Source organism: Pithys albifrons, chromosome 12, assembly GCF_047495875.1.
Source record: "Pithys albifrons albifrons isolate INPA30051 chromosome 12, PitAlb_v1, whole genome shotgun sequence".
In the NCBI taxonomy this organism is placed as follows: Eukaryota; Metazoa; Chordata; class Aves; order Passeriformes; family Thamnophilidae; genus Pithys; species Pithys albifrons.
Genome location: NC_092469.1, coordinates 14,894,248 through 14,916,753, shown reverse-complemented (window position 1 = coordinate 14,916,753; position 22,506 = coordinate 14,894,248). Strand labels below are relative to the sequence as shown.

At 52.7% G+C, this 22,506-nt stretch overlaps 2 protein-coding genes across 6 annotated transcripts; both read left to right on the top strand.

Annotated features, from left to right (window-relative positions):
• The first annotated feature begins 557 nt into the window (after nucleotides 1–557).
• E2F4 (E2F transcription factor 4) lies at nucleotides 558–13,650 on the top strand. 2 transcript variants are annotated; one of them, XM_071567142.1, is made up of 10 exons: nucleotides 558–744; nucleotides 2,617–2,726; nucleotides 3,212–3,375; nucleotides 3,869–3,910; nucleotides 6,627–6,688; nucleotides 6,809–7,094; nucleotides 8,120–8,284; nucleotides 9,469–9,516; nucleotides 11,039–11,083; nucleotides 11,408–13,650. In XM_071567142.1, exons 1-10 carry the CDS (start codon nucleotides 568–570, stop codon nucleotides 11,521–11,523), a joined length of 1,215 nt encoding a protein of 404 aa, XP_071423243.1. In that variant the 5' UTR covers nucleotides 558–567; the 3' UTR covers nucleotides 11,524–13,650. The 2 variants fall into 2 exon arrangements, with proteins under 2 accessions (XP_071423243.1, XP_071423244.1); XM_071567143.1 differs by lacking the exon at nucleotides 9,469–9,516.
• A 160-nt stretch (nucleotides 13,651–13,810) lies between these two features.
• ELMO3 (engulfment and cell motility 3) lies at nucleotides 13,811–21,873 on the top strand. Of its 4 annotated transcripts, XM_071567138.1 has the most exons (21): nucleotides 13,811–13,961; nucleotides 14,033–14,073; nucleotides 14,173–14,245; nucleotides 14,328–14,378; nucleotides 14,856–15,025; nucleotides 15,727–15,826; nucleotides 15,920–16,071; nucleotides 16,152–16,230; nucleotides 16,839–16,889; nucleotides 17,266–17,388; nucleotides 17,551–17,682; nucleotides 17,956–18,060; nucleotides 18,578–18,686; nucleotides 18,902–19,038; nucleotides 19,131–19,294; nucleotides 19,391–19,503; nucleotides 19,750–19,854; nucleotides 20,117–20,199; nucleotides 20,439–20,519; nucleotides 20,698–20,749; nucleotides 20,860–21,873. In XM_071567138.1, the coding sequence occupies exons 1-21, from the start codon at nucleotides 13,884–13,886 to the stop codon at nucleotides 20,886–20,888; spliced, it is 2,028 nt and encodes a 675-aa protein (XP_071423239.1). In that variant the 5' UTR covers nucleotides 13,811–13,883; the 3' UTR covers nucleotides 20,889–21,873. The 4 variants fall into 4 exon arrangements, with proteins under 4 accessions (XP_071423239.1, XP_071423240.1, XP_071423241.1 ...); XM_071567139.1 differs by having other exon boundaries at nucleotides 13,853–13,961; nucleotides 20,698–21,873; XM_071567140.1 differs by lacking the exons at nucleotides 13,811–13,961; nucleotides 14,033–14,073; nucleotides 14,173–14,245; ... (1 more) ...; nucleotides 14,856–15,025; nucleotides 15,727–15,826 and having other exon boundaries at nucleotides 16,005–16,069; nucleotides 20,698–21,873.
• The last annotated feature ends 633 nt before the right edge of the window (nucleotides 21,874–22,506 follow it).

The following is a 22,506-nucleotide window of genomic DNA, read 5'->3' as shown; positions in this document are numbered from 1 at the left end:
AAGTGACACCCCGCGTTCCGCGGGATACACAGCCTGTCCCTGCTCCCAGCAATGGCCTGCTCGCACCCAGTCTGGCTCGGGGAGGACAACGGGATGCTCGGGTGCCCCTCTCAGACCTCAGCCCACCCACAGTGGGAGCCCACTGAAGGCTGAAGCAGCGGGGAAAGGGGTCTCTGTGCCAGCGTGACCCGAAGGCAAGAGGGCGGGGAAGCGAGGATGGCCCCTCCATGGCTGGGGATGCGCCTGAAGATGTCCCCTTGCCACAAACTGCCTTTCCCGGGCACAGACTGGAGGATTCCCAGTGTGGAGGATTCCTGGGTGTGCTGGAGCAGCAAACCGCCCCTGTCACCGGGCACAGGACTGAGGTCTGGCTTTGGTACCACAGGACGGCGAGGAGATGGACACACCCCCGGCTGCATCCCGGGGAACCCCGGGCCGAGGAGATGCCCGCACCGGGAGGCAGCGCCTCTTTGTCCGCGGGAGGCGGCGGGGCAGTCCCCGCGCCCGCCCCGTCCCCGCCCCGGAGGTTCCCGGAGGTTCCCGGGGCGCCCCGCGGCCCGGAAGCGGATGCGCGGCCGCGGAGCCGGCGGCGGGCAGATGGCGGAGTGCGGGGCGCAGCCCCCCGGGGGTGGCAGCGGCGCTGCGGTCGCGCCCAGCCGGCACGAGAAGAGCCTGGGGCTGCTCACCACCAAGTTCGTGTCGCTGCTGCAGGAGGCCAAGGACGGCGTGCTCGACCTCAAGCTGGTGCGGGGGCTGCCGGCGGGGGGCGAGGGCTCCGCCGCCCCGGGGGTGGGTCCGGGGGGGCTCCGGCGGGACCGGCCCTTCGGCGGCTGGAGCAGGTTTGGAGAGGGGGGGTCCAGGGACACGGCAGCGCCCCAGTGCAGCAGGTGATTTAGATTGGATACTAGGAAAAATTTCTTCGCGGAAAAGGTGGCCGGGCGCTGGAAGTGTCTGCCCAGGGCGGTGGTGGAGTCAGCGCGCCTGGAAGTGTTCAAAAGGCGTGTGGATGTGGTGCGTAGGGACATGGTTAATGGTTGGATTGGCGGTGCCGGGATAGTGGTTGGACTCGATGGTCTTGAAGGGCTTTTCCAACCGTAATGGTCCTCTGGTCGTACGAACAGGGAAGGCGGGGTCCGCGGGGATGCTCGGGGGTGCAGCAGAGCTGCCAGCCCTGCAGCATTCACACCCCCTCCTGCTCTGCCATCCGCGCCCTTCTCCCCACCCCATCGTGCTGTCTCAGCCGGTCTTCCTTCCCCAGAACCTTGCCTGGCGTTGCGGGTGTTTGGGTGCTTCGTTTGGAACCCGGTCTGACTGTCTCATTCTATTCTGCGTTCTTGCCCCTCACCAAGGTGCTACTTGATCACCGGCACCGTAGTGATCCAGCCCTGTAAAGCTTCCGAGACCTATAGAAACACGTGCCTATAGAAACTGTGCCTCCCTACAGCGCTTAGACCTCCCGGCACACACCAGGAGGGGGAGTGTGCTCACACTCACCTGCCAGAGGTTGTCGCCGATGCCTTTACGCTGTGGAGAAGTGCTCTGGGAATGCATCTTGCTTCTGCAATTTAAGATCTTCACCTAGAGGAAGTAACTAATCCCAGGCCTTTTCTATAGGTCAAGTTCCTTTGCTATGGTTTATACAAATGCCTCTTACGTGGGCACATGTGCAAGTGCGCTCTGACCCTTCAAAGGCAGCAGACAAGTGCCAGAAAGCCCTGACGATGCAGGGGCTGGAGGAGTCTCCTTGCTTCTGCCAAATTTTTGTCTCTTTGGATTTGACAACATTTTCATGCTTCAAATGTCCATTAAGTGGGTTCATGTTGGTTAGTGTGATTTGCTCAGTTGTGCTGTGTAGGGTCTCCAAAGTCCCAGCTGGTTACTGGTGAGTGAGAAGGGATGTGGTTCCTGTGCTGCCACGCTCTGACTGCTGCCACTGACATTGTTAGTCCTGGCTGTGCTCATGTTAACTCTTGCTGGTGCCAGGTTGCTGTGTAGTTGTGGAAACAGTGCAGTTCTTGGTGTCCTAAAACCTGAGGGAAGGAGAGTTGTGTGAGCAAGGCAGGGGAGCCCCAGGGCTGCTCATGCTTGCTCTCCATCTGGCATCCTGTCTTTCAAACAGGAAAAATGTATCTTTTCGAGTGCCTCATGAAAAAATGCTGATTCTCCATCAAGTGGCATCAGATCAGATTCAGAAAAGACCTTTTGAATGTTGACTTCACAGAACTGTTGTCAGTCATGCAGACAGCTCTCAGCCTTCTCCTTCCCATCCCCTTCTCTTTTACCCTGAGGGAGCACTGAATTTTTAGGCTGCTGAATTAGTGTTTTCTAGCACTGCTTTGCTGGTGGGGAATAGTGATTTTTGGATCCACAGGGAGCGGAATAGTTGGAATTTGGATTGTGTTAAGTAGGGAGGTTGCAAGGTAAGTAAAGAAATGCAGGATGAGTGATTTCTCATGGTCATATGACATTGAGACAAGTTACATCTCTGTAACTTGAACTGCTGGAACAGGAGAGGTATTAGGTGGGGAGTGCAGTACTTGGCCAGGAGTTAGTCTGACAGGCAGGAAGGAGCTGAACATGACTGAGTTTGGAGTTAAATGTCTAACCTTTTTGCAGGCTGCAGATACCTTGGCTGTGCGACAGAAGCGACGGATCTACGATATCACAAATGTCCTGGAAGGCATCGGGTTGATCGAGAAGAAATCCAAGAACAGTATCCAGTGGAAGTGAGTGTCAAAGATGGTCTAAATTGTTCACAGGTCCCTTCTAGTCCAGGTCCAAGTGACAGTGAGGTTAAAATGGCCTGTGCAGAGAGAGGTTCCTCAGTGATCTATGCTTGTCTTACCCCAGCTGGGCTGTGCTGTCGGCAGCAATGAGGAAAGCTGAAGTATGTATGGCATGTCCCCTACAGCAGAGCTGTTATTTTGGTGCAGACTAAATATTTGCAGTGTCTTGGGCTATACAAGATGCCTGTCGTGGCACTGGAGATGGAGAACATCTCCACTGGTCTGTGGGAAGTAGAAATATGTACCAAACATTGCTGTGCTGGAAGGTGGGGGTGTAGAGCAGGTACAGACAAGGCTTTCCAGGCAATCTGGCCTTGATATGTGACAGGGATGGCAGTAATGGGCTGGCAACGTCTCTGAGAGGCTGGGGCTGCTCTGGTTGTCTCCAGAGGCCAATGCATCTCACTCCTTTTTACTTTGCCCAGGGGGGTGGGTCCTGGCTGCAACACACGTGAAATAGCTCACAAACTGATCGAGCTGAAGGCAGACATAGAGGACCTGGAGCAGCGGGAACAGGAGCTGGAGCAGCAGAAGATGTGGGTTCAGCAGAGCATCAAAAATGTTACAGAAGACATGCAGAACAGTCGATATCCTTTGTGTGAACTGATTGCTCTGTCTCCATGTTTGCTTGCTGGGCTGGAAAGCAGAGACCCAAGGGCTGGGTTGGTGGTGATCTGTTGCTGCTGGAGAATCTGCACTGAAAGAGTCAAAAGGCAGTGCCTGGCTTTGGAATTAGGGTAACTGTCTAGCCTGGGAACCTGCTTTCTCTGTGGTGCACAGCTTCTCCTCTGGCCTTTGGGAGCAAAAACATTGTAATGTTTACCTTGATGAGAAAAGTGCTTCTTTCTGAGTCACGGAAGCCACTTTCTTGAGTGCAGAACTGTTCTTGTGGTTTAACTATCTCAGGATGTCAGGTGTGATGAGCATGCAGCTTGCAGACCTCACCTGCAGACCACTTGAATGTGGCATGGAGACCCCTCTGGGAATGGTGTTCCTTGTGCTCAGGAAGGAAAGACCAAGTGCCCTTTGAGCTCTCTGTCTATGCAGTAAGCTCTAGCCTTTCTCCTTAACCTTGGAAACATTAGCATATGTGACACATGAAGATATCTGCAAGTGCTTCACAGGTGAGGAAGTGGTGTTCCATCATAAAGATATGACTGCAGTTCTGTCAGTCTCTCCCAGCTGCTCTTCTTTCTCCAGGAAAGAGTGGGCAGCAGACCACAGGCTGCCCAGCAGCATCAAGTTAAATGTAGTGTGAGCTTTGATGCCATCCTGCGTTTGTGTACCATTGAATTGTAGCTTTCACAAGAGCAGGCAGACGGTATCTTTTACTTACTTTAAAAGCTGTTGTTCCTAAGGAAGTCTTTTTGCTGCATGTCAGTGTGTGCGGTGTCCATGTGTTACATTAGAAGCCCTTAATTTTGAACTGCTTGGGTGGCCAGTGTTCTTATAATAGGAAACATTTTAATGCATGGTAGAAATTGGGGTGTAAGCAGGGAAATAGTATAAAAGGTGGTCCTTCATCTGCATCATCTTCCCTATCAATAAAAATGCAGGAGAGAGATAGAGAAGAGCAGGACAGAAGGGAATCACTTGCTCTGCCCTCACTCTCCTATGTGCTGCATTCCTAAAGTTGGAGGGGGACCTGTATCAAAAGACTTGCATTCTGTCTCTTTAGGGCAAAAGTGAAGAAAGCTCACAGGAGACTTTGTTTCTTCTATTGCCAATTTCAATGACAGATGTAAGACCAAAATAATCCTGGTGGCCAGCGTACAGTGGAGCAGCCTGCACTACACAAACTGTTCTTCCCAGCTGTAGCAGTGCAGAGTCACAGCTCATTTCTGCTTCAGTGGATGCCTGACCTCTCCTGACCTGGCAACCTGCATATGCTTTGCTTGCTGCAGAGATTGAAGCTGTTTGTCCTCACCACCCCTAGCCATGCGTAATCTCTCCCATGTCTGACTCTCCTTGTCTCCTCCAGGCACTCTTGTCACCCTGCACTTCACCAGCTCTTATATTTGTCATTGTTGCCTTTGTGCTTTCCTTGTTTACCAGCTTTTACACTGCTCAAGTTCCCACTGGTGTAACAACTGCATCACCACCCCCTTGGCTTTACTGCTGCTTCTGGTTGAAGCTTGCACTTTTGGGGGCAGGGGTTGTGTTTTCAGTTTGACACTGCTTGGGGCCACATCACTTGTAACAGTCTGGAAGAGTTTACTGGAGACCAGCAGACAGCTCATTGCTTGGCTGGTTTAGTGTTTTGCATTTTATTGCACCTGGTTTTTGTAAACCGGTTTGTGCCTGAGGTCAGACCTCACCAAAATACATAGAGATTAGATTTTACTGAGGGCAGGTCTGAATTCCCTCTAGAACAGAGGCTTGGTCCATGTTTTCCCATTGTCTGTACAGTTTCCCTGAATGAATATGCCTTACATGACTCTTTTTCCTCTTCTGAATGTCTGAGTCTTACAGAGATTCTTTGTTGGACCCACTGTGTTCTTGAATTGTGGTGCAGGTTAGATTTCAGCTCCTGGATTTTCTGACTGCTACTGATCTTGCTTTCTCCAAGATTTCCATGCTTGGACTCTTGTCAAATATGAATTCATTACTTGAATTAATTAAAAAAAGAAAATAAGAGAAATAAGAATATGTTAGTTTTTAGTGACTGGGAAATATTATTTTCCCACCTGTTGCTGTGATGCATTTCGCACTTGCAGTTTCAAAAAGGAAGTGGAAACTCACTGTGCTGTTTTATGAAATTATTTGGGATGTTGCTGTCAAGGGAGATAAAACCCACTACCTGTCTTTGAGACTAACAGGTCTTAAAGCTCAAGCTGGTGTCTTTGAGCTTTACTGTGCATTTTTAATGTCTCTTACATTTTTCTTAAGTATAGATTTGTTTAACAAGTCCCATCTAATTGACAAATCCTAAGTTATTTTTAATCCCTTTGCCTTTTGCTGATCTGAACTTTGATTGCCTGCCTGTAATTAAGGGATGTGCTTTTCAGCTATCCACTCTCTCTCTCATCGCTCTGGGGATCTTCTGTGTTAATTACCAAGTGAAGCTTAATGCAGAATACTGATGAACTATGAATATTAACCGCACTAAAGCTTAAACATTCAAAGTGAAAACTGCAAGCTGCTTGATCTAAATATGTCAGATGTTCACAGAGCTGGTATTTCTCTGTTCACATTTGTCTAAATGCAGATATGGGCTGGGAGCTGCTCACCTGTGACTTGTGTTACTAGGGTGCAGGTCTTATGGAGCTGCAGAACTTGGAAAGGAAGGATGCTGTCAGCCTGGAGTCCAGTCCCACACATGGTGGGCTCTGTGGAGGGTCCAGTGCAAATACCACCAGACATCTCTTGTGACTACAGACTGGGGAGTGTTAGTTTCAGGTGTTGTTACACCAGCCTGAGGTTTGCAGCCTGGGTCCTGAGCATGGTTCAACTCCATCTCTCCACTGGCAGTGCAGCTTTTTTGTTTATAATTCACATATGAAAGCTTGTGACAGAAGAACGAAAGATATTCCCCTTAGGTTTCAGGCAGTCTTAAGAGTGAATTTAAGCCAGCCCTTCCGAGGAAAAGAAATAGTCTTGATAGGGACACCGCTGAAAAACTTTGGGGTTACAATTGAGAGAAACTTTGCAGGTTCTTTGTGCCCTGGGCCCTTGGCACACTGGGAGCTGTATAATGGGCTTGGGGTATAGATGTCTTTCTTCTGTGGAGGATTGCCAGGAGATAGGGGGTTTGAGGAGGGGCTCTTCATCAGTGCTTAATTATCATCACAACAGCTTGTGCCCACAGAGCAGAGTGTGCTGACTGGTCTGTTTTCACAGGAGACACCCTCCTTGTGATTCGAGCCCCATCTGGCACTCGTTTGGAGGTTCCCATCCCTGAGGTGAGTGATAAATACATGGGCAGAGGGCAGGTGTGTGTGTGTGTACGTGTATGTCTTGTCTGTGAGAAACTGACATTCTATTTTAATGTACGTCTGTGTTTTGCTTTTGACTTTTCTCAGGGCTTAAATGGGCAGAAGAAATACCAGATCCATCTGAAGAGCACAAGTGGTCCCATTGATGTTCTCTTAGTAAACAAAGATACTTGGAGCTCTCCTGCTGTCGTATTACCTGTCCCTCCCCCTGAAGACCTCATTCAGTGCCAGGCAGCCTCACCCTCGAAAACGCAAATCCCACCGCTCACCCAATTCCAGGAGGCCTCTGTTCCCAGCACCACCCAGCCCTCCACACCAACACCCACCAGCACTCAGGACCATGGCCCTCCCACACAGAAAAATGCAGGCACAGGTGAGAGGGAGCTGTAGAAGGCAGGAACAGTCTGGTGGCTGGCAAAGGAGGGTATGTTCCTTGGCCCACCTGAGGCTGGCACTGCCAGATGCGCAGTGTTGAGCAGCTGGGGACGGGGCACCTCTGCCTATGCTGTAGCCCATCCTTTTGCCATGGTTAGTGGGACTGGCTGTGCTCAGGAAAATCAGGCACTTGGTTTCAGGGGTAGTGCGAGCCTGTAGGGGCACATGTAGGGGAGAAACTGATCATGCAGGTTCACTGAATAGCAAAAACTTGCTAAAGGGTCATTTTGCACCTTGAGTTCAGCTTTCAGTTTGAAAAAAGGTTGTCACAACGATTAGGTTGGTTGTGGCTTTGTCCTCTAAACTTTGAAAGCCTCCAGCAGTGGAGATCTCTGGCTTCCTTGGTGAGCCCCTTGAGGGCTGCTGCACCCTCTCAGTGAATTCCTTTACCCTGAAGTTCGGATCCTTTTTGCTCCTATTGTGCGTGTTACATTGTTTGGTACCACCGAGTTCTTAAATTTGGTAACTGCCATTCAGGTAGCTGCAAGCTGCTGTTAGATCACCCTTAGGCTTCTCTTTGCCTGGCTGATCAAGCCCAGCTCCCTCCACTCTTCCTTGTAGGCCATGGGCCCTAGACCTATGGCAAACTTGGTAGCCCTCAGCTGAATCTTCCACAGCTTTCATGAACTGGAGGATGGCCAAAGCTGGACACTATTCCAAGTGCAGCCCTCAGCCCCAAGGAGGAGGATGGTAACTTCCCTCACTGTGCTGGCCATAGTTCTGGTGTAGCTGTTCATTGCTACCTGGCTTGTTTTCATTGCTATGAGAGCATGTTCTTGGCTTGTGTGCAGCGTGGTACCACCAGAACTGCTCTCCAGCAGAAGTGCAGCAGGACCTGGAGGAAAGCAGGAAGCTTTCTTCCTGTGCTTGGCCAGCATTGCCAGCAAGGGCTGAGTCTGTGCTGCAGCTGCTTTGGGGCTGGTGGGAGACAACATTCCTGTGTGTGTCTGTGGCCCTTTCCAGAGTGTGATGTCCCTGCAGCAGAGTCCAAGGGCACCGGTGACTCCGACAGCCAAGCGGCCGGGCTGGATGCGCAGCTGCTCCAGTCCTCTGCGTCTCTGGACAGCAGCTCCGTCCTGCCCAGCACCTCTACCTCCTTTGAGCCGATCAAGCCCGACCCCACAGGAAGTGAGTATGCTCTCTTGTTTCATGTGTTGCCCTAAAATCATGCAGTGAGGGAAATCAGGGAGTGAGGAAAAGGCTGCTGGGCCTGGAGGAAGGAGCCGAACTCCATTCTACCTTTGCTGTGAGCCAGGCTCTGTCAAGGATGAGCATTTCCCTGTGAGGGTGCCAGGGAGCTTGGCAAGAAGGTGACTATGTCTTGTCTGGTGTCCTGCTGCTTTCCGTGACATCAGTACTAGAAAATCTGTGAGGGACACCCTCATGTCTCTGCTGTTACGTGTAGGGTTATTCCCTTTGAGTCCTTTCTGTAGTGGGAGGTTGCATTTTTGAGGCCACATGAAGCTACAGAATTTCCAGCCATCACTGAGAGCACTTTGTAACTCACAGGGAGTTTTCTTGTATTAGGAGAGCTCTTGTCTCTGTTCTCCTCCTTTACTTAGGAGTGCTTCATCTATCCTTAGCGCCCTTGTGTTCTTAGTGATCTTGCAGTGTGTATTTGGGGAGCTCCTTGATGGGCTTGGTGAGATGAAATGGGCTTTAAAAAAGGAACATTGGAGCTTTATGTCAGGAAATGGCAGGATGGCCCAAGGACATAAAAGCATCCTCTAGGTAAGCCACACCTTGGGAATGTTTTGAAGCCCACCTTCCCTGCAGAAACACTCAAGATTACAAAGTTATGGTTAGAAGAGGAACTGGTACTCCAAACGTAGCTTGCACAGTGCTTGTTTCACACTTCTGCTACCGTGTCTGAGAGAAGCATGAGCTGTCTGTCTGGAGTCGTCTTGGTTATGGAATTAGCCCTTGGATGTCCATATAGCTTACCATGTCCCAGTGGGCCTGCTGGCTCTCCAAAAGCACGCCCTCATCTTACACAGGGTAAATGGAGGCAGCGTGTGGAAGTGACACCATGCGAGGTTTACAAACAGGCAGTTACTCCAGAGCTGCTGACTGTGATAACATGTTCGTGTCCCTGGGCTCCTGGAAATTTATCTTAAAGTAGTAGAGCTCGAGGGTTTCATTGCTTATCATTGCAGCAGAAATATCTGACAGGGAGTATAGGAGCAGACTTCCTGGATGGCATCGGATGATGTGGGTGCATAAGGAGTACAGTAGGTTTGTGGATGATTCTGCTGTAAAGCATTTAAGACTCTTCATGTAATGATCCAAACCATGTGGTTTGTTGTTTGCAGTACTGGAACTTCCCAAAGAGCTGTCAGAGATGTTTGATCCAATGAGAGGTACGTTCATTTCCTGACCACGGCTTTGCTCTGTACCCATCTACCCACAGACATGGGACAGTTTGTTTGGTTCACTCCCTTTTGGATTATTTTGTGGATGTGGTTTTGTAAGGTCCTTGTCATTGCTGGCTGCTAGCCCTCTACTTGTAGTTAGGCACTCTTAAAATTACTGGTTTCTGGATATATTTTTCTGTCTTCATGTTTCCAGCAATCTCTGTTAAGAGCTTGCTCTGCCGCACAGTGACAGGGCTTCCCTGTCCCAATGCCAGCACGTATCTGTGCTCAGCCTTCCCATGTTCCTCCTTCAGCTTGTCAGCACTATGGAAAAGAAAAATCCCTATTAGGTCTTGTTTCAGTGTAGCCTGCTAGAGGTTAACCCAAGCAAATATTCTAGAGAACATTCAGTGGTCTTGGTGGGGCAGGTAATTTTGGAGCAGTAGGAGAGAGGGATGTTGTTACTTGTGTTTGGAGTTCTGACTCTGGCCAAGGGATGTCTAGGGATTGCTGCCTAATGGTGGGACAGACTCTGGGCTAAGGGCAGGAGAGGTAAAGGAATTTGGTCTAGCATAAATCTGAACTGGTAAACTCTTTCTATCAGCACTTTTATTTCCCTTCAGTGCTGGTGGAATACTTTGTAGCCCCACAGCTCAGCAGAGCTGAGTACACAGCTCTGTGGTGGTCGCAGGAGATGTACAACAGCTGTCCCTAGGTCTATGCTCTGGCAAATACTTTGTGAAGGTCCTGCCTTTGTGTGAAAACTCCACAAGCCCAAACATCCACATGTGTGAGCCTCCAATCTGTGTGCTGTGAGTCCTGGGCTCTGCAGTCAGCCTGGAGAGCATCCTTCCTCCTTGCCCAGCACCTGCTGCTGCAGATAGTGCATGAAGTCTTAATGATGTCTAAGTACATCTGAGGAGTAAGTTTGAGTTCACATTGTGAGACATAAATTGCTGCAAAGCCCCAGCCATGTGGAAGACCTGGCTTACCCAAAGTAACTGTACTATGTGACTATATGGACACTCTTAGAAAGGAGATGTTTGCTGTCTATGGTAGTGTATGTGGCTTTGTGGAGTATTCTTCCCAGTCTGGAGTGGGAAGATAAAGATCCAGGAGCAAAGGACAACAAAGAGTCCACAGCTACTGAGGCAAAACTCAGGACTGGAAAAAAGCAACACTACAGAGCTCAGAGAAACAGTCCTTGCAGCATGCTCCATGCAGCCTCTCTCATCCCTGTGTGATCCCAGTAATGTTGCCCTGGCACTGGCAGCTGCTTTAAGGCTGTGCAGTTTAAGCTGCAAGAGCTGGAGTTCTCCTGTAGTGTTTTGTGTTGGAATTACTTTTACTACGTGGTTTTATTTCTATTTTAAACCCAAGCTTCCTTTCACCACTGCCTTCTGTACATACTGTGCTTTAGCCAGAGAAGGGATAACAAGGGTGGGGAGCACCCTGGGAAGGTGGGGAACTACCCAGGAGCAGATCAGGAGAGCGGAGTTTTTTGCTACCATGCTTGTCTCTTCCTCAGAATGTATGAACTCTGAGCTGCTGGAAGAGCTGATGTCATCTGAAGGTGAGTCTTAGAGTCTCCCATCATGGTGTGGCCTTCCCGGCAGGAAGACCATGCTGTGTGACTTTACCCAACTGGCAGCCTTGTGACTGCAGACTCACCCTCATCTCTTCTGGGCTCTGGACACAGACTGGCTTGTTGCTGTCTTGCCAGTCCCTGAGAGAGGTGTGAGAGCCAGGTGTACCTTCAGCACTGCAAGGCTGCTGGAAGCAACCCTCACAGACTGTTACTGTGAGGTGGCTGCACAGCTCAGTGGCCTTTGGCAGGTCCTGGCTAGGGGTGGGAGTGCTGAGTTTTGTAACCAACCCTGGGCTTCTCTTTCCCCAGTGTTTGCTCCCTTGCTCCGCCTCTCCCCTCCACCTGGAGATCATGACTACATCTATAACCTGGATGAGAGTGAAGGTGTCTGTGACCTCTTTGACGTGCCTGTCCTCAACCTCTGACTCTCGGTGCAGCTCTGAGCCCTGCAAACACAGACTGTTTTGTAACTCTTCGGAAAGTGTCTATTTTTGGATTCCTTTTATGCTAGAGCTCGATGGCTGAGTACTTCAGACATGCTCTTATTTGGACTCGGAACCAAGAGATGTGGACTTGCAGGCTGGGAGCCTCCCCGTAACTTGCTTCTTCTTCGGGTGCTCGTGCAAGATGCACGTGCAGCTTGTCCCCTTCATCTCTCCACTGGATCCTGGGCCTCACCTCAAAGGCTCTGTGTTTTGAGTGTTCCCAGTTCACCTGTAGAGTTTGCCCATGTGCCTCTCTGAGCTTCCTCCGATCTGCATGCCTTGGTTTTTCCTGCACTCTCAGAGGCACTTTGCACCTCCTAGGTACCAGCTGCTACAAGGAGCCCTAATATCATGGTCAGTTCACAAGCCCGGAGGTTGTTAATTAGATTTCTCCATGTTAGTGATTTGGATTGAGGTAGTTGTGTTTCTGAAAGGCATCAAGGGGAAAAACAATGGCATCAAAGTGTCTATTTCTGCCAGTGACTTCAGACCAACCTAGTATGTTTTACAAGAAAAAGCACTTTTTTAGCCAGCTGTGCCTCCTAGGAGGACTCAGGAGCTGAGCACTCCTGGTAGCACCCAGGAGCTGAGTCTGTCCCCGCTTGTGCTTCAGCAGGAATGCTGGTTCTGCTTTCATGAGTTTGCTGATGCACAACCTCAGGGGCTCCAGCTCCTTTTCCAGCAGCTGTGCTGTTTCTACAGGGCTAAAGAAGAGATGCCAGTATGGTTTCTTTTTTAATTTTTGGTTTTGCCTAAGTGAAGAGATGTTTGAAAGGATAAGACTGCTCCAGCTGGTGCCTGTAAGGTACTTCAGGAATATCAGAGCCTGTTCATATTTCCAAATAGCTGTCTTCTCCAACCATTGCACTGGAGCCTGCAGCTGTCTGAAAGGCGACCAAGCAGTAACAATTCAGTAGTACTTTGCTGTAACAGGTTACATAGGTGGTGTCAAAATAGTGAGATTTTTTTCTCCCCTTCTCTCAGGATCAGATTTTCTGTATATATTTGAGTTTGCTCCTCTAGTGTCCACACCCGCACTCCCAATCCCTGATCCCGTGGCAGGATCACCTAGTGTGATGCTTTCTTTGCATCATTTTCCTGCAAGATTTTCTTCATGCTTTGTAATGGAAGGTCTGCTGTTGGGTTCTTTAGGATCATCTATCTGGTACTAGGCTTGGACCCTGTATAGTTTAGTTGGAGTAAAAATGCCCTGATGGATTTGTGTTGTATTTTGCAAGCCCCAGCTTTGAGTTTCAGCCAGATCCTGTATTTGAGTGTCTTCAGTTTTGCACATCTTCCTGCCACCACAGTGGCAGCAGCTGTCCTGCCTTTCCTGCTCCGCAAACTGCCGAAGAGAGAGCCGGGCCAGGCTGTGGAGGGCTCTTGCAGAGAGGTAGCTTCCAGCCATCCACTTAAATAGCTGATGTTTAATTTCTCCACGTAGCTGCTCACTGCCTGTGACCCACACAACCAGCTGTAGCACCAGCACTAAGGAAGGTAAAGTCTGAAGAGGTGAGAAGAGTATGTGCTTGGGACCTGCAGCCCTGGGGTGGCTCCTCAGGCCAACCCGTTGTACATGGGACTCATCTGGAAGGACTGTTCCTTTCTGCAACCCCAAAGCAGCATCAGCCTCTTTGGGAAAAGTGTGAAGAACGTGGGAGGAACAATGGGATGCTCCAGTCTGGCAGCTGCTGCACCAGTTGTGGGACCCCTCAGGGGGATGAACTTCAGCCTGCATGCAGCCAGTCCCTGAACCTTTCCCTCTCCATATGGAAGCTGAATCCCTGTGTCCTGCACATACCTTAGCAAGGCTCCCTGGCTTTGGTGTAGCTCCAGATCTTCGAGTACTGCCTGGCCCACACCCTCCTTCCCACTGTTCACCTTCACCACCAAGATAGATGACCTCCAGAAAAGGATGCCTAGAGAAAAACTTACAGTTGCAAATGAACTTTTTGATTCATATATAAAGATTATTTTTATACTTTTTTTTTTGCAAGGAGAGAAAAATTTGCCCGTGATATTTGTACAGTGTTCTCTGACGCGAATAAACAAACAAACGAAAACTTCCCCGAGTCTCTCACGCTGTGGCTGCTGTCTGGGATGGGGTCCGATGGGGAGCGGGGCGCTTTTCCCGCAGGAGGGCCCGTGCTGGGAGCGAAGGTGGGTCCCGCAGGCCGCGTCAGCTCAGGTGAGTGGGCCGGGCCTGCTCGGGGCTGGGGCGGCCTCGGGGCCCTTCGGGCGGGGCTGGGGCGGCGGCGCGGCCCGGAACTGGCGGCGGGCGCGGATCCGTGGTGGGAGCCATGCCGCCGCCCAAGGACGTGGTGAAGATCGCCATCCAGATGGTGGGAGCCATCCCGCAGCTCATCGAGCTGCAGCAGGTACCGCCCGGCACCCTCGCGCCCCTCCGCGGGACCCCCGCCCCGCCTCACGGCCGCGCTCTCGCCCGCAGACCAAGCCGCTCGCCGCGGTGCTCAAGGACGTCTGTGACGCGTGAGTACCGCGCTCGCCGCCGGGTCGCGACAGGTCGCGACAGCCCGTGTCCGGGCTGCGGTGGCCGTACGCTCTGTGACCGGCCGGCCGTGCCCGCAGGTGGAACCTGCCCCACGCCGAGCACTACGCGCTGCAGTACGCGGACGGGCGGCAGACCTACATCACCGAGTCGGTGAGACACCCCCGGCCGCGCCCGGCCCCGCCGCCGCCCCGCTCACCTGCGCACCCGCTCACCCGTTCCCTTCTCCTTACAGAACCGCAGGGAGATTAAGAACGGGAGCATTTTACGGCTGACCACCTCCCCGGTACATCCCTCTGCCCCCCTGTCTCCTCCTGCGCTGCTGCGGTGGGATGTGTCCCTGCAGGGGGGCGATGCGGTGCTCCGAGCCCTCTGCGCTGACTCCCTCGGTGACCTGAGCCCGTGGTGGCTCCCCGCAGTGCCTAAGACCCAGCAGAAATAACACGGGCAAGAGACGTGTCTCAGCCTTCATTTTCCCTCGGCAGAGCTTGGGGGAGTTTGAAGAGAAACTAAATCATCTTGAGATGCTTTGGATGCGTGGGCCAACTCATCAAGTGTTCTTGGTGTCGTGCCAGCTTGACCTCTGTCCTCAGCTTCTCCTGGTCTCTGCTTTGGTGGCTCTGTCTCTCAGTCCGGCTCCTCACTGGGGCTGTTCTAGCCTGAGACTCCTTGCAAAAGTTGCACTTCAGCTCCTTCAGCCTTCTTCAAGCTTCTCACTGCCTTTCAGTGAGCCCCTTTGGCTTGATTCTTTCCTTCCTGGTAGGACCAAGAAGCAGAGCGGTTGTACAGTGGGATCCAGAGCAAGAACGTGGATGTGAAGACTGACTCACTGAAGAAGCTTGCAAGCCTCTCCCAGGATGTTACCTTTGCCCAAGAGTTCATCAGCAGGAATGGCTTGAAACAAATCTACTCTATTGTGGAAGAAGGGAATGAGTGAGTATCAGCACACGACCTTCCATACATTCCTTGACTTTTCTTTTTCCTTGCTAATGCTGTGTGAGCTCCACGCTGGTTGTTGGAGTGGACTCTGTTTGTGTTCCTGACTTGTTGATGCGTGTACTGTGGCTGTGTCCCTGCATGCTGGCAGCCAGAGGAAGGTCCCTACGAATATGTAGTCCTGACTCCCTGTGAATGTGCCCAGACTTGAACCTCCCATCCCTTCCTGGCTGGGTCATCTGTAGCCTTATGGGTTTTGCTACTGGGAAACCTCCCACAATCATTTTGGCCCCCACTGCTGCTCCTCGGTTCTGCCACCCTGAATAAAGCCTCTGTCCTGAGGTTTTAGCTGCAAGGGATTTTCAGGCAGCTTGAGAAAATCCCAGTTGCTCAATACAAATGCCTGTGTGACTCGTTCAGGATGTGATGGTGCATCTCCTCTGAGCTCCTGTCACACAGAGAATATGGAGCCTGAAACAAGGCAGCACAGCACATGTTTCTTACAAGCAGGGGGAGGGTTATGGGTTTGTTTGATTTTCCTGAGGGTTTGTCTGCAGTGATCTTTGTACCATGGTAATGCAGCTTTCCAACTACTGAACTTCCTCTGTCCTGACTTCCTGGGATGACTAAGTGAGAGTCATTTCTAACCGAATTGTCTCTTTCTTTTCTCCTTACTGCCTGTTCATGTGTCCCTCCAGTACAGGGGAGATGCTGGCTCACACTCTGAAAGCCTTCACAGAGCTGATGGAGCATGATTTTGTTTCCTGGGAAAATCTTAGTACAGTCTTCATCAAGAAGGTAACTATCTTCTGCAGCCTCCACAGCCTGTACCCTTGGCACTCCTCATCCTCGTCCCCCAGGCTCAGCCTGCCATGGTTTTGTGTCTTCTAGATAGTGAGTTATGTCAATATGAATGCGGTGGATGCATCTATCCAGCAGCTCTCCTTGTCTATCTTGGAGAACATGGTACCTACCAGTCGCGTCTTCTTTGAGCTGGTTAAAAAAGAAGTGACACTGGATCGTCTTCTCATCCACCTGCAGGTGTATGTGAACAGGCCAGAGCACTATTTGCCTCCTTCTCAGAGCTGGTGATTCTCACATCCTCCTCCTCTTCCTCCCACAGGACAAACTCCCAGCTGCAGCTGAAGGCCATGGCCCTGCTCATTGCGCTGCTGCTGACAGCAACCGATGCTGAGCGGCGGGTGAGGGTCACAGGCAGGATCTGTGGTGGCATTGCAGAGCCAGGCACCACAGTGCCCCTGACACTGGGGTGCTCTGCTGAGAGCCCTCAGCTGTCATTAGCTTTGTCTCAAAGGACAGAAGTACCACAGCTGGTGGTGGCACAGTGACTGCTGACCCAGCCCCAGTGCCTGGCACATCTGAGCTGTCATGGTGGGCCCCACCCTGTGATGGGACTTTGGGCAGCTGGGTGCTCTGCTGTGGGCTTTGTGTCCTTTAGGATGTCAAGGCTCCAAGAGATGCACAGAGATGTTTAAAGTTAGTGTCTTCACTCTGCCTCTTCTTGGCTGTCACAGCCTGTCCTGGCAGCCTGGTGGGGAGGATCTGTTAAAGCTCCACTGGGATGGGCCAGTCCTGGTGCCAGGCCATTGGAAGCTGGAGGCAGCTCTCCTGCTCACTGGTGTCACTCCTAAGACTGCCAGGTCCTTTCTATCTCCATCCTGCCTGTGGCCCAAAGCTAAGCCAAGCAGGGAATTGGGTCAATAGTGGGTACACCAGCTTTTTTTTGGGGGTTATGGGAAACAGTAGGATGCTGAGCTGGGGAATGTCTCACAACCTTTTCCCTTCCTAGGACATGATGGACTACCTAAGAGAGAAGAACATCAGGCAGTTTATCCACAAGGTGAGGAGTTGGAGTTGTGCAAGAGTCTGCTCTGTGCTTCATTCTTTGTCTTTCATTCTCTGTCCTTCCTCCCCAGGCCCTGTCCCCTGAGCCTCAGCCTTTGGTGACCATGCATGGCTGGGTTACCTGTGTGCCCACACCCCTTCCTTGATACCTCCTATGGGTGGTGCTCTGCTGGACTCATGTGTTTAGGGTTACACCCCCATCTGCCTGCAGTTCAGTGCTTGCAGCTCTTGCCCAAGCCTGAGGGAAGCTTCCCACTTCTCAACACGCCTTTGAGCAGCACAACCTGCTGGGCTTTCGCTATTGGCCTCTGGGCTTGGAGGAACTGGGAGCAGCAGCCTGGGAGAACCTTCTCACTTGTGATCTCCTGTAGAACATCGTCCACAGCTCTGAGCCACTGGGGGACGAGATGGCCCATTACCTGTATGTGCTGCAGTCTGTCAGCCTGAACCTGTGTGAGCATCGCATGAGGACCTCCATGGATCCCTACTCACAGGTCTGGGAGTGCTCTCCTGAGTCTGGTCATGGTCTCTTTCACCTGTGGAACTAGTTTGCATTTGGGTGAACCCAGCACATTTGATTTCATTATGGATTTATCCTGGGAGAATCTGCTTGTGTGGGGCTCACTGACATCCCCTCCTCTCCACTCTCCCTTCAGGAACAGCGGGAGCTCCTCCAGTCTCTGCGGCAAACTGCCTTTGAGTTGGAGAGCGAGGTGCCTGCCAGCAACTTCAGCAGCGAGCGCCGGCGATCCCTGTGTGCCAAGGAATTCCGCAAGCTGGGCTTCATGGTGCGTCCCCCGTGCATCCCCTCCCCAGCCCCACACTGGCTCTGCCACACAGCCTTGGTGGCACCTTCTGATGGCCCCCCTAAGCCTGCTGTCCCTCTTGATGCTGATGGACCACCATGCAGTACCTCCCTCCTGCTTCCTTGGGACTCTTGAACAGCAAGTGCTGCAGACCTGTCGAGACTCAAAGGCACACCCCATGGCTGCATCAGGAGGATGCTGCTGCCTGGAGAAGAAAGTTGCAGCTGCTAAATTTCATCCTTTGTGTCCTTCTAGAACAACAGCAACCCAGCAGAAGACCTCCGCCGTGCCCCACCAGGACTCCTTGCCCTGGACAACATGGTGTATTTCTCCAGGAACACCCCCAATGCGTACAGCAGGGTGCGTATGCTTTCCCAATTTGCTCCCTGGTGGAGCGTTGCTGGTGGATCTCCACCTTCTTTTCCTTTCCCTGTGACCTGTCCTCGGCCAAACCCAGATGAGGATGTCCCTTTTGGGCAAGTGTCCTACTGTTGTCCTTTTTCAGACGGAGCTGAGTCCTCCCTGTGAGTAGGAGAAGCCATTTGAGGCTGGTGGCACTGAAGGGTTCCCATAGTTTTGGGGGTTTTGCCCACAGCTTAATTTTCAGGCCTTGAGCACACTCTGGCAATTTGGGCAAAACCAGCCATGCTCTAACTTTCAGTGCCTGTGACCAGTTCATGCACTACCATAGGGGAAAGAAGAGGCTGGGTCTGAATTTCGGGGAGAGTCAATCACTTCTGTTAATGGGTGGTTTTATCTAGGTTGGGGACAGCTTGACTAGGAATTCAGGAGGAGCGTGGAATGTCAGAGCCCCACTACTGGGGCAGCCTTCCAAGTTCATGGCCCATGTAACTTGAGGTATGGCACTCTCCTCCAGTTTGTCCTCGAGAACAGCAGCCGGGAAGACAAACACGAATGTCCGTTCGCTCGAAGCAGCATCCAGCTCACCCTGATCCTCTGCGAGATCCTGCACATCGGAGAGCCGTGTATGTGTGTGCCTTGGCTTGTCCTTCTGCCTGCCCTGTGGCCTGGGGGGACAAGCTAGCAGGGAAAGGGGCTGCATCCATGGGGCTGCCAGGCTCTGGTGTTGCTGACAGCAGGGGAAGGGGAGGTAGGGCTGGGAAATGCCCAGGTTTTCCTGGACACTGAAATCCCCTGGAAAAACTAGGGAGTCTGGCATCATCTGTCCTTCTCACCGCAGGCTCGGAGACGGCTCAGGCCTTTTACCCTATGTTCTTCGGGCAGGATCATTTCTTTGAAGAGCTTTTCTGCATCTGCATCCAGCTGGTGAACAAGACCTGGAAGGAGATGCGTGCAACCCAGGAGGACTTTGACAAGGTGCGAGGGATGCTGTGGCCCCAGATGGGAGCACAAATTCGGGGGCTCTGGGGAGCATCGCCAGACTGGGGTTGACATCCTGGGCCCTGCAGGTGATGCAGGTGGTGCGGGAGCAGATCACCAGGACCCTGGCCCTCAAGCCCACCTCCCTGGAGCTATTCAAGGCCAGAGTGAACGCCTTGAACTACAGCGAGATCCTGAAGCTGCGGCAGACGGAGCGGCTGCATCAGGAGGAGACACTGGCTGTGCCCGTGCTGTGAGTGGGCTGTGGGTGTGACACTATGGGGCTGGGAGAGGTCAGTGTGGACCTGTTGAAATGGCCATGCTCCTCTTCCACTGCTTATCACCCCAGGGAACTGCGGGAGAGGCTGAAGCCGGAGCTCCTGGAGCTGATCCGACAGCAGCGCCTGCTGCACCTCTGCGAGGGCACCCTCTTCCGCAAGATCAGCAGCCGCCGCAGGCAGGGTGGGTGCCAGGCCCCTGCTCCTGGCTGGGGGTCCCGGGAGGGGGAATAGGCTTGTCTTCATGTCCTCTGCCACTGGGGAAGTCCAAATTAATCTGTGGGAGTAGCGTGCCCAGCTCCCTGGACAGCTGGTGTCACCACGGGGTGAGAGAAATTGGGAATGCTGATGAGGGGACAGCTCTGTTCCCCCTGGGAATGGGACCTCGGCAGGGGGAGGCTGAACATTTCTAATGGCCTTTTTGCTGCAGACAAGCTGTGGTACTGCCGCCTGTCACCCAACCACAAGGTACTGCACTATGGGGACGTGGAGGAGGGGGTGCACTCTCCCCCCATCGAGAGCCTGACGGAGAAAAGTAGGTGATGAAGAGAAAGGAAGGGTAGGAAGGAGGGAGGGGAGTCCTCTGCCTACCCCAGTTGAGGCTGGGGCAGGCTGGCCCCCCAAAGGGCACTGCAGAGTGGCTCGAACCCCCCACCCTGAGTTGTGGATGGCTGTGAGCCCCCTTATTTGGTCTGTGTTGGGCTCTGGCCAGGGACCAGGAGGAAAAAGAGAGGGAGGGAAAGGGAAGGGAAGGAAAGAAGGGGCGAGGTGATGCTCAGCTCCTCCACTTGCCCCAGTTCCTGTGGCAGACATGAAGATGCTGCTGGTGGGGAAGGAGTGTCCGCACACAAAGGAGAAGAGCTCTGGGAAGCAGAACAAGGTCAGCACCTCACACCCCTCCCTGTCCAGGTGGGCCCAGCATGCTCCCTTGCCCAGCTGGGGATGGGTTTTGGGGGTGGGTGAACAGTGACAGCTTGGGTGATTTCACAGACATCAGAGACCTCTTGGGTGTCTCAGGGTGCAGAGGAGGAGACTAGGAGGTATATCCTGCTCTAAACCCTACTGGGGCTGGAAAGAGTCCAGCTGAGAAGCTGGCTACATCCTGTGCTGTCCCTGCAGGATGTCCTGGAGCTGGCCTTCTCCATCGTGCATGATGTGGAAGAATACTGCCTCAACTTCATTGCCCCCACCCGGTACGAGGTGAGCTCCAGGGGCCCTCTGGGGAGGCACAAGGTGGCTGGACATTCTTTCCAGGGGACAGAAGGCAGGGGAGCAAGTCTTGTATGTGTTCCTGGAGGGTGGGACCCACAGATGGGAGAGAGGTGGGCTCTGGCTGCCCAGGGCTGGTACCAAAGATGCCCGTGCTCTGCTTCCCCAGTTCTGCCTCTGGACAGATGGGCTGAATGTGCTCCTGGGCAAGGAGATGACGAGTGAGCGAACGCAGACAGACCTTGATGTCCTGCTGTCCATGGAGCTCAAGCTGCGGCTCCTGGACCTGGAGAACATCAGCATTCCTGACACCCCCCCTCCCATCCCAAAGCCCCCCAGCAACTTAAACTTCTGCTATGACTTCAGCCATGCAGAACAGTGAGTTTCTCCCTGTGCCCTGTATCCCCCATCTATGCCCCTCAAAATCAAACCCCTTCCTTCAGGCTCTGTCCCTCATCTTTGCCCAAAGGGACAAGCTGAGGCACTGCCTGCGGGCTTGGGTGACCCGCCCTTCCCTGCCTGCATCCTGCCTGCATCCTGCCCTCTGGTGAGAGCATAGGAATGAGCCACTGAGCATCCTGTTCAAGGGGTGTGACCCAGCTGCTTAACCCCCTGCCATGGGCAGGCAAAACAAAATTCTTCCCATACAGCCAAACCCCTCTGTGGTGGCTCTGACCACCCACACACTGCAGCCAGGTTTTGAGCATAAAGGGCAAGGATGTGGGCAGGAATAAAGGTACAGGCAGCCCTGGGATAGCTGAAGTAGGGGTAACACTACAAAGATACAAATCTGCACTGTCTGACTTTGGCCATCAGTTTAGGGGATGCTTTCTGGACAAGAAAGTGGCTGGAAAAAGGGTAAAACACACCTTTCCACTAAGTTTGTCAAGCAGATAGCATCTCCAGAGCATGGTGTGCCTGCCCTGCCAGCTCCCTCCTACACTGAAATGTGGTTTTGCTGAGCCCTGTTGTGGAAGGGGGGTGTTTGGGGAACAAGTCCTCTTTTCACAGCACTGGTCAGCTGGGCCTGGTGAGGAGGAGACTATGATCTGCCCTTGCTGCCCAACACTGTGACATTTGGCAATCCTGGTGCCTTCCCCCAGTCCTGGTGGACACTTGCACACTTCAGCCATGCTGCTGCACTACTGCACCACGAGAAGCTACCTCCTCCCAGCCCCCATGGCCCTCACCCCGGTGCCCTGCACCTCCTTGTGCCTGCAGCTTCCCCAGGGGTATTGTGGCAACAACCACAGCCACAGGTCACTGGGGATCCAGCTGTGCCTCTCCCTCCTGCATACAGGACAATAAACACCTGTGGAGACCTCGGAGATGTGTCCTTTCCAAAGGTTTGGGGAACGGCTCATACTAGCAGGTCAGAAGGGGCTAGGGTGGGTAAGACTGGGACAGAGCTGTGGCACAGGGTGTGAAAAAGCTGGGAGGAAGATTTTGTTCCTGCTCTTAAGGAGCAGGCTCAGCGTCAAGTTACCTCCAGCTAAGACTACAGCTGAGGCCATTTCCAGCTTAGGAAGGCTTGGGAGCACTGCAGGTGGTCCCAGTCATATGTTGGACAGGCTCAGCTTTTGCAACTGAGCCAGCAACTCTTGAGCTTGAAGTGTGGAGAGCAGCATCCCAGCTGTACAGAGGCTGTACATGGGAAGACAAGGCTGGCAAAGGGGCTCTCACCCCATATGTCCAACCACCTCCCAGGAGCCAGCCAGGCTATGGAGGCTTCAGGCCAGGCTCCCAGCAGCTGTGCTGGACCTTTTTGCAAGAGCCAAAGGGAGGTGACTGGCACAGGTGGGTCAAGGGGCTGTAAAAGGAGGGGGGCTGAAATGGGAAGGGTTGGCACCAGCACCCCAAACCCTGTGGCTGCATGGTGGGGCTGGGGAAAGGTCTTGGGGTCCATTGGGGCTGAGAAGCAGAGAAACCCCCCCGGGGACCTGTGTGTGTGTGTCTGTGTGTGTGTGTGGTGACAGGG